Below are 9,231 nucleotides of genomic sequence, written 5' to 3' on the forward strand. Positions count from 1 at the left end.
AATTATCCAAAAAAATGTAAAATAAAGGTCAAATGAAGGAAGAGTTTGGGTCTCTATTCAGACTCAGAGGTCACAGTAGAAAAACCTCTTTATGACTAATTCACAGCAGCACTGATCCGGTCTGTGGACACAGAAAAGAGAGTAAGAGGAGGGAAAAACCGTGAGAGGAAGCATCAAACCTCTGCTCTTTTTCACGCGCCAGCAGTGGAGAAAGAAACAGCTAAGTCAGGGTGGGTGTGTGCTGCTTCATCTCTGTGTTGTCCCCGCCTCGTCTGTGACAGCTTGCAGTCGTGATGGGACCCCATGGGAGCGGGGAGCGGATTCACTAACCTGCCGGTGTCTGCGAGACCGACGCGCGCCTCCAATCTGGTGGTCACATGGGGTGGAGAAGAAGAAGGAGGTGTGTGTGTGTTTTTTTGGACGTGAGTGGAGAGTGGTACGGGGGGAGATGATAATGCGGGGGGGAGATTATTAGGGGCTGTCGAGGCCGCCGCACGGGGTAAACTGTTGGGTAGGAGCTCAAAGTGTGCAAAATGTGCGCACAAAGGCATTAAGGTTGAAAGATGGAGGAAGGCACATTATTTAAGTTTTTTGGCAAAAAACAGTAGATATTAATAAAATGAGTGGACAATAAGAAGGTTTTATTTATTCCAAGCCTTTTTTTCCTAAGTGGAGAGCACGAATGAGCCGTCCATCCTAAAATAACAAAAATTCTGACGTGCGTAATTGTGTGAGCAAAATCACAATTTTCGAAAAAACAAAACAAAAACAACAAAAACGAAAAAAAAAACAGACTAAAAAATGTCGTAAAATGTTTTTGAAAAAAGAAAATTTACATTTTTTTAGCAATAACAATTTCATCAAATCATGGTTATTATTAATATTGTTTTAAATATAAAACATTAATAATTAATACAAGCAAAAGACAAATAATGTATTATTCTTAGAACAAATTACAAGTTGTTTTACATTTTGTTTACCAAATGACCCTTGAAAACTCAGCAATGTTTAAAAAGAAAATAAATAAATGTAAATATAAAAGTCAAAATTACACGACTAATAATTCATTTTTATTCTTGAGGTGGGGAGGTTAGCGGAAGAGCAGCGAAATAAATCCAGTGAAAGAAAGAGTGCAGGAAAAAAGAGGCACCGAGCAGCCCCATAATAACCCCATTATAAGCCTCATCAATGATGTAATGAAAGCAAACAGTGTGAAAATTGCCTGTAAACAGTTGGATCTGAGTCTCCTGATGAATTCAGTGTCTCTTTTATCAAAGTGAGGACGAGCCAGAGAGGGGAGGCAGGCAGAAAGGGGAGGGTGATAGGCAGCCGGAGTTAGGGGGCGTGTAGGGAGGTCCACTCCAGCCTCCCTCAGCCAATGAAGGCTTGTCACAGGGGACTCACGTGGACCAGGCGCTCTTAAAACCTAGCTTCTGACTTTTCCTCAAGTTCAAATTTTTGGGATTCCCTCCCACCCCAATCACATCTCGTCCTTTAACTCACCACTTCTGACTATTTAACCCAGTTTATCTCCCTCCCCCCTCTTTTTTCCTCTTCTTCTTCCGCTCCGCACCTTGCTCTCCGCTTCCTTCCTCTTGCAGCTCTTGGACGCTTTTCTCTCATCCAGCTTCGTGTTTTTAAAGGTTTTTCTGTCTTCCTCAAAGGAATGCCATCAACATTCGGTGGCCGCATGACGGGTTGCCCTGAAGACCATCCCCCGTTCCTCCCTCCAGCCCGCCGCGCCTGAAACTGTCCATGGTGCTGACGCGCCGAAGACTCGAGTTTTTCCTCTTTGCGTTAGATCAATTCGCTGCTTGCCGCTCCATCTTTCTGAAGAGAGCTTTTGAACTCAGAGCAAAGGAGCAGAACCTTCAGGAAGCCAGAAGGACCGACTTCAGCGTCTCTGAATCGCCAAAACGCAAGAAGATCGGATTGATGGCTTTTGCAACTGGGCTGGAAATATTTCATTCATAAAGAGTAAAGAAACCGGAAGCAGCGAATGAGTTTGTTGCACGCGTAACAACTCCAAAAGTGTTCGTGTTGCTGCGGAACCGACTGCCGTCTTCAGGATCATCTCAATCTAAAAACCACCCCGTTCCTCCCTGAAACAAAACTTGTCCAAATGGTCATTTGAGGAGGCTTCATCACAGCAATGGAGGCGTCCGCCAATGGGTCCAGTTTTGGCATCGACTCGCTGCTGTCGCACAGGCCCGGAAGCCCCGTGTCCAAAGGGGACAGCCTGGCGGGGGAGTGCCGCTCACCTCTGGAGTTCAGCCCCAGATCCGACGCGGAGAGCGGCTGCTCGTCGCCGCCGTCTCCGAGGAGGGAGTGCGTGGACGAAGTGGCGCAGAGGCAGGCGCACGGCGTGCCTCTGCCGCCGCACCTCCAGCACGCGCAGATCTCCGCGGGGTCGCAGCAGAGGACCGTGACCTCGTCGTTCCTCATCAGAGACATTCTTGCGGACTGTAAGCCTCTGGCGGCGTGCGCGCCCTACTCCAGCAATGGACAGCCGACCCAGGAGGCGGGGAGGCTGGCCTCAAAGATAGCAGACGACTTTATGGAGAAAATCCACAGCAACTCTTCGTCTGACAGTGAATACAAAGGTAAGGAGCAGGTCACCTGCAGCTGCAGAGGAGGCGCTTTTTCCACTGCGGCGACAGGAAAACTGCAGGGAAAAATATTTTCATTAAAGTTACAAATCAAAATAACCCTAAAAAAGCAGCTTTTTACATTTCAAATATATATTTTACATTAACATTTTTACTTTAATGCATTTTTAAGGAAAAATGTCAATTGATAAACCCCAATTTGTCCTTAAATGTTTGTGATTATTTGGGAAACAAATTAAAACACGTTAAATAAAACCTCCTAGAAATATTTATTATAAAATATAAATTAAATATAAATTTAATCTATTAGAAAAATTCAAAAACAGTAATAATATCCAGAATTAATGTCAAAATGTGATCAAAAGCGATTTTGTCTTTAAATTAACCGGAAACCAAAGGATGCTGAGGTGATTCTGCAGCACCGTGGCGGGTCAAACTAGGTCATTGTTCTCAAATTTTCGATGGGTGCGCGTCTGTCCAGCTTTGGCACAACGCTGGAAGCATGTGGGAGTGTCAGGAGATGACAGGGTCGGCTCTAGATAAATGCCATCAAGGGCCTCTCTGTTTCCAATCATGTCAGCCATAACAGACATGTCACCTCCATTGACAGTTTAATGAAGCGCTGCCTCATGGAAAGATGATCCATGCAACCAAATCAGCGCAGCGAGACCGGAAATGATCACTTTTCAACTTTTTTTTCAAACGTGGCAAAAGAAAATCTTAAGCTTTGTGTTTTGAAAGCTATAAATTATTTCACGTTTTCTATCCCGTGCAGACTGGGTGGAGAAGTCCATCAGATTTAATGAGAAAGCCGTGGGGCGCACGGAGCAGTTGGGCGCGCGCCGTAACTTTGATTTCTCGCGATTTCTGGAACATAGCACGGTTTCCACGCGCTTTTGTCCCCGGCTCTAATCAGATTTGTAGCCGCCTCTTCATTTCCACGCTCCTGTGAAGTTTCTGTGGTCGCGGTTGAAAGGCCGGTTCTTCCCTCGTGGCTCAATTAGGCGGATTATTGTGCGTCTTTTTGAGACGACTCGAGCGCGAGGATCACTCATCGTTCGTGCCATTTCAATCCTTTCTATAATTTTTTATGAGACGTGATGATAAGCAGTGGGTTCCTGTCCTGCAGGAAAAATGAGAAACGTCAGAAAGGCTCTGTGGGCATTTGAAGAAGTTTAACCATTTAAAACCAAACGTTTCAAGTTATTTAACAATAAACACCGATTTCTGCGCAGCGGTTTCTAATCAATCAAAACCTCTAAAGAATATAAATTTAGCTTAAAAACACTTTTAATAGTTCTAAAAGTTCCAACTTTTCGAAACTATTAAAAAAAATACTTTGAACCAGGTGGTGAGGTGTTGAAACCAGAAATTCTACAATTTGAATACTGACATTTCTTTAGTCCGGACTTTGTGCCATATCAAACAGATTTTGTATATACACAAATAGACAAAAAAATTAAAATGTAAGACAATTTCGGTATTTTTTTTAGAATTTTTCAATTTTACTATTTTGGAACAATTGAGCTTTTGTGAAAACATCAATAAATGTTGTATATTTTATGGTTTATTTTTGTCCTATCCACACACAAAAAAAACTTCCAGTCCTATTTGGAAAAAAGTGTTTAAATATAGATGGGTTGCAGCAAAGCAAGAAAAATTGAACTACCAATTATTGATCCCTTTCTTTACTGCAGACCCCCCTTCCATCCTCCTCCTTGCGCTGCAGCTGCGCATTAAATTACTGTTACACCTTTCCCTTCATATTCGTGGTCTGACTGAGGTTTCACCTTTCCCCTTAAATGTGTTTTCCTTTGTGTGAAATGTCTCTCCCTCTCGCTGCAGTGAAGGAGGAGGGGGACAGGGAGATCTCCAGCAGCAGGGACAGCCCGCAGGTCCGGCTGAAGAAGCCCAGGAAGGCCCGCACGGCCTTCACGGACCACCAGCTGGCGCAGCTGGAGCGCAGCTTCGAGCGCCAGAAGTACCTGAGCGTCCAGGACCGCATGGAGCTAGCGGCCTCCCTGAACCTCACCGACACGCAGGTCAAGACCTGGTACCAGAATCGGAGGTAAAGATGTGGAGGATGTAAAGAGGGTGACCCAAGAAGGCAGTTTTGTTATCATCACCCAAAAGTGAAATGCCAAGGGTTTATGTAATTTGTGCCCCCACACAATTTTTATTTATGGATCTCTATTTTTTTTCGGAAGGTTTGTTCGAAATTTTCTAGAAAATGATCATTTCTTTTGGTTTTTTAACGTTCTAATGTCACTGTTAAAAAATCAAATCTTTACCACACTTTTTTTCTATTTATTCACCCCATTTTGTTTATATAGCATTTTTAGAACTTTAACGTTTAAATAAATTTTCCATGTTTGGGCAGGTTCCTGGGGTAAAAAAATTATTTCCTGGAGGTTTGAATAACGTTCCAATCTTTTTGTATTTGTTCGGTTTTCTGCACCTTCGTTACTTTTTGGAGGTAATCAAAGTTAGATCTTACACCAGAGGAAAAAAAACAGATGCATTTTTGTGCGAACAAACAAAAACTGGAAAGTCTGTGCGCGAGCGCAAAGTGAAGAGATGCCACTGAAAGAAAAGGTGGAGGGAAAAAAATCACATTTTGACTGAGGTTTGGTGTGCTTATTTTTTATTTATTTATTTGCACCTCTAACTCTCAGGCAGCTAAATGACATAAATAAATATAAAAACACAATTTGAGTCGGAGTAGCCCATGAATTATGTATCGTTGCATGTGTGCATATTAATAATTTAGAGGAACTACTATATCTACTCAATTATATTTATTATGAATTATTCACCTGCATGGAGTGCATCGTTGGGTGTGAACTCAGGAGGCAGCCTGGAGATTTTCTTAAAAAAAAACCAAAAAGGAGGCAAAATGAGAAAAACATCCCAGACTTAATTGGATCCCAGGTTAACAGATGGGATGTGTTTTGGTGTCAAACACACTGTGCGGGCTGGCGGATCCAGATGTGCGCAGCACCAACTCCGGTTTTCCTCTCTCCTTCAGGACAAAGTGGAAGAGGCAGACGGCGGTGGGGCTGGAGCTGCTGGCAGAGGCCGGGAACTACTCCGCCCTGCAGAGGATGTTCCCGTCCCCGTACTTCTACCCGCAGAGCCTGGTGTCCAACTTGGACCCCGGGGCGGCCCTGTACCTGTACAGGGGCCCCTCGGCGCCCCCGCCGGCTCTACAGAGACCCCTGGTTCCGCGGATTCTGCTGCACGGCTTGCAGGGGGGCAGCGAGCCGCCGCCCGCGCCACCGCCGCTCCCCCCCATGTCCGGCGTGCTTCCCCGGCCGTCGCAGCAGCGGTGAGCGGGGCGCAGTGGACTCCTTTCCATTTGTTACGCAGGAAGAACAAAACAGAGACAGAAAAAGATAATAAAACAAAAGAAACAGTCGAAGAAGAGAAAAGAAGAATCGACCTTTATATGAAACAAACTCCAGGCCGAGGAGGAGGAAGAGGAGGAGGAAGATGGACACAGCCTTCAGACTGACAACCAGATTATGGATGTTTTTCATTCTCATTTGTTTTTATTTGTTCCAGAGAACATGAGCTTTATTTATAAGTTATTTATTTTTCGATATGAATCAAAGCATTTAAGTTATGTATTTATTTAAACCCAGACTCAGTATTAAGCGATTTTCCCAGCAGGCGCAGCTGTTGGAGGCACTTTGACCCAGACTTCAGGATTACTATTATTATTATTATTATTATTATTATTATTATTATTATTATTATTATTATTATTATTATTATTATTATTATTATTATTATATATTGGGTTCTTTTTGTTCACATAATTTACAAAAAAATGAACATTTTAAAGTTGTCAAATCCATTTTTTTCTTATGAATCCCCAATTAAGCTTATCAAGAAATATATTCAGAATATTTACATCTTCTTGTTCATTTTTTAACAGATATTTTCTCATTTTGGTGGTAAAATTTGGTATTTTGGCACTTTTTTAAACTAACGAAAAGAAAAATAATTCTAATAATATTAATAAAACAAAGATGAACCCGCATTAAGAACATATGAAGTTACAGGAAGTATCAGAATTACCAGGAAAAATATCCTTCTTTTTCATTTTTAAACTCTTTTTACTGATTTTTCTTCTTATGGGGAGCGCGCGCTTCCGCGCGCACCTGTTGATCTGCTCTCGTTGTATTTGACCAGACGTTGTGATTTCCTCATGTTATTTCATATGAAGCTGTGATAACTCCTAATTGTAATACTCTACTTTGGTGAAAATGTATATTGCAGATATCAAACTTGTGGAGTGTTTTTCGTAAATTTCATGGCTTTTTTTCTTTCGCTCTTTTAGCTTCCTCAGATCTTCCGAGCAATTTCGTCAGGTTATTATTATTCTTTTTTTTTTAGCAACGTTTACAGGCAAAAGATGGACAGAAAATATGGAGGATTTGATGTAAAAGAGAATTACTTTTTATAAATGTGGAAATAAAAGTCTTTCTTTTAACCACGTGGCTGCAGAATGTGTGAAAACGGAGAGGAAATCAACACGTGGACAGAGAATCTCTAGAAAATTGATTTCTGACATCACAAGGAGAAAAAAACCTAGATGTTTACGTGTGTCTGCTTGTGCAGCAAACAAAACACGATTAAAGCTGCTCTGACTTATGTGCGTTATGTGGATTTTTAGTTTTTTTCCTTATATGGAGTGATGATATCTGCAAAAGAACATTCAAACCATCTAACCAAAAATAATACAAATTTAAAATAAAACTAAAAGAAAATACGGATACAACTGTTATCAAGCTGAGATTAAACAGTCTTATGTATGTTGCTTAAAGGGATTTATTTTGAAGTAAGTTTTTTTTAAACTTGCTTAATTTCATCGAGGTTGATGCTCGTGTTGTGAGCGCGCGCACATACCTCCCTGATAATGTGTTTTGAGAGGGGCCAACAAAGCAGAAGGGCTGAAAATGGCGCAACTCCCGACAGGCCCCCCTGTCTCCTTCCGCCACCTTTCTGTTTTAACAGCAGTAACTACAGTTCGTTTTCCATAAACAATGCAGGGGATGAAATATTAATGTCATCTGCACCATTTTAAGTGCCTTAAATGATCTACCCATTTGGAGATTGATTGTTTCCATCCCTCTTTTTCCTTGAGGGCGCTGGATGCGCGCTCCTGCGCCAAACGGCTCTAACAGCTGGCGACCGGACTGGAGCTGACTGCAGGCCGGGGATCAGCGCGGGGACAGCTGGTCAGCGGATCCACCGCCAGCCCCCCCTCCAACCCCCACGCAAACTTCACCCGCGCGCCAAGCATCACTCTCCCTCCTCCGGTCTGCGAGGACCGGCACCCATGCGTGCACGGCGCGTCAGGGGTTAAAGGAGTTCAGACTGACAGACAAGCCTTGGCGTGTAGGATGTTAACGATTAGACAAAAGACTTTAATAGGTTTTAATTGAAAGTCGATTATGGGTCTGATAGCCACCCCACCCCCACCCACCCCTGCTGACACCCGCGCATGGCACCTGTTATTTGGGGGCCCCTCTTAGCGGCTGACCGCCGTGAAATATCAGACTGACGGCTCGATAGCTCACGCTTTTATGATGCGTAAAATTGCATTAAAAATACAGCGGAGCAGGCCAGGTTGTACAATTGGGAAAGTGAAGTGGCCTAAAGAGAGAGAGGGGGGGGGGGGGGGGGGGGGAGTTGGAGATCACCTCCCAACTTGCCAAAAGATCATTATAGTCCCATCACGAAGATCCGTGACCGATTCAGATAAGGGTGACCTTTCTTTCTCTAATAAAAGAAAGAAAAACAGGTTTATACTTGCAAAGTGCACAGCTGATCATAAAGGAAGGGCCTCCATGTGTCTTGTTGGATGACCCGCAGATTTTTTTCATCTTTGCATGTGAAAGGGTGGTGGCAAATCCTCCGGCTCTTACCGTGGATTGTCCCCGGCTCAGGGTTAATGAAGTGCGGTTGGAGTCTGGTGGAGATCCCGAAAGAAAAAAAAAAGGATCAGTGACTCTTCATAATCCAATAGACCCCTATTAATAATAATTCAACTACGGAAGAAAAGAACATCAAGCTTTGATGCAATCACGCGTGAATGAAAGCGTGGTTTGGATTTGTTAGACTGAGAACGTTTTTTTTTCTTGTTTTTTTTTTCTTTTTACCAAATGCAGTTAGCGTAAAAATATTCAATCAGCCGTCCGCGTTTTATTTAAAAACCCATAATGAAAAGGAAAAATAGATCAATTTTAATATCGAAAAAGCAAAAGTCCTTTTTGTTTTTCCATCCAAACAGCAGCAGAAAAACCATCATTTCAAATTTTAACTCATATAAAAAGCAGCTTTAATGTTGTTATATTACACAAATAATTGTTACAAAACCTTTTTCAATTTCCACTATTTTTGGTCACTTTGGATTTTCGAAATAAAAATCCAAAATTTATCAAAAAAAAGCACAACACCCCCCTTTTTCTTTTAATTTTCTCCATGGCAATTTTCAAAATAAAACGCATTTTAAAAATGAAAAAACAACTGCTAAAATTAACCCCTTTGACACGTATTGATGCAAATATGCATCATACCACTTCAGCTCCTGCATTACCTCAATATAGCACCA

The 9,231-nt window shown here is 42.4% G+C and overlaps 1 protein-coding gene across 1 annotated transcript; it reads left to right on the forward strand.

Annotated features, from left to right (window-relative positions):
- The first annotated feature begins 1,048 nt into the window (after positions 1-1,048).
- Positions 1,049-7,268, forward strand: LOC100049373 (barH-like 1 homeobox protein). The gene is made up of 3 exons (XM_023961012.1): positions 1,049-2,603; positions 4,455-4,677; positions 5,638-7,268. The coding sequence occupies exons 1-3, from the start codon at positions 2,153-2,155 to the stop codon at positions 5,939-5,941; spliced, it is 978 nt and encodes a 325-aa protein (XP_023816780.1). The 5' UTR covers positions 1,049-2,152; the 3' UTR covers positions 5,942-7,268.
- The last annotated feature ends 1,963 nt before the right edge of the window (positions 7,269-9,231 follow it).

Source organism: Oryzias latipes, chromosome 12 (genome assembly GCF_002234675.1).
Source record: "Oryzias latipes chromosome 12, ASM223467v1".
Lineage (NCBI taxonomy): Eukaryota > Metazoa > Chordata > Actinopteri > Beloniformes > Adrianichthyidae > Oryzias > Oryzias latipes.

What these genes read in the sequence shown, in the direction of transcription:
- LOC100049373 (XM_023961012.1), top strand. Translation starts at nt 2,153, where the DNA reads ATGGAGGCGTCCGCCAATGGGTCCAGTTTTGGCATCGACTCGCTGCTG. An exon ending in GTCTGACAGTGAATACAAAG is followed by an intron (nt 2,604 to 4,454) that starts GTAAGGAGCAGG and finishes CTCTCGCTGCAG; the next exon opens with TGAAGGAGGAGGGGGACAGG. An exon ending in ACCTGGTACCAGAATCGGAG is followed by an intron (nt 4,678 to 5,637) that starts GTAAAGATGTGG and finishes TCTCTCCTTCAG; the next exon opens with GACAAAGTGGAAGAGGCAGA.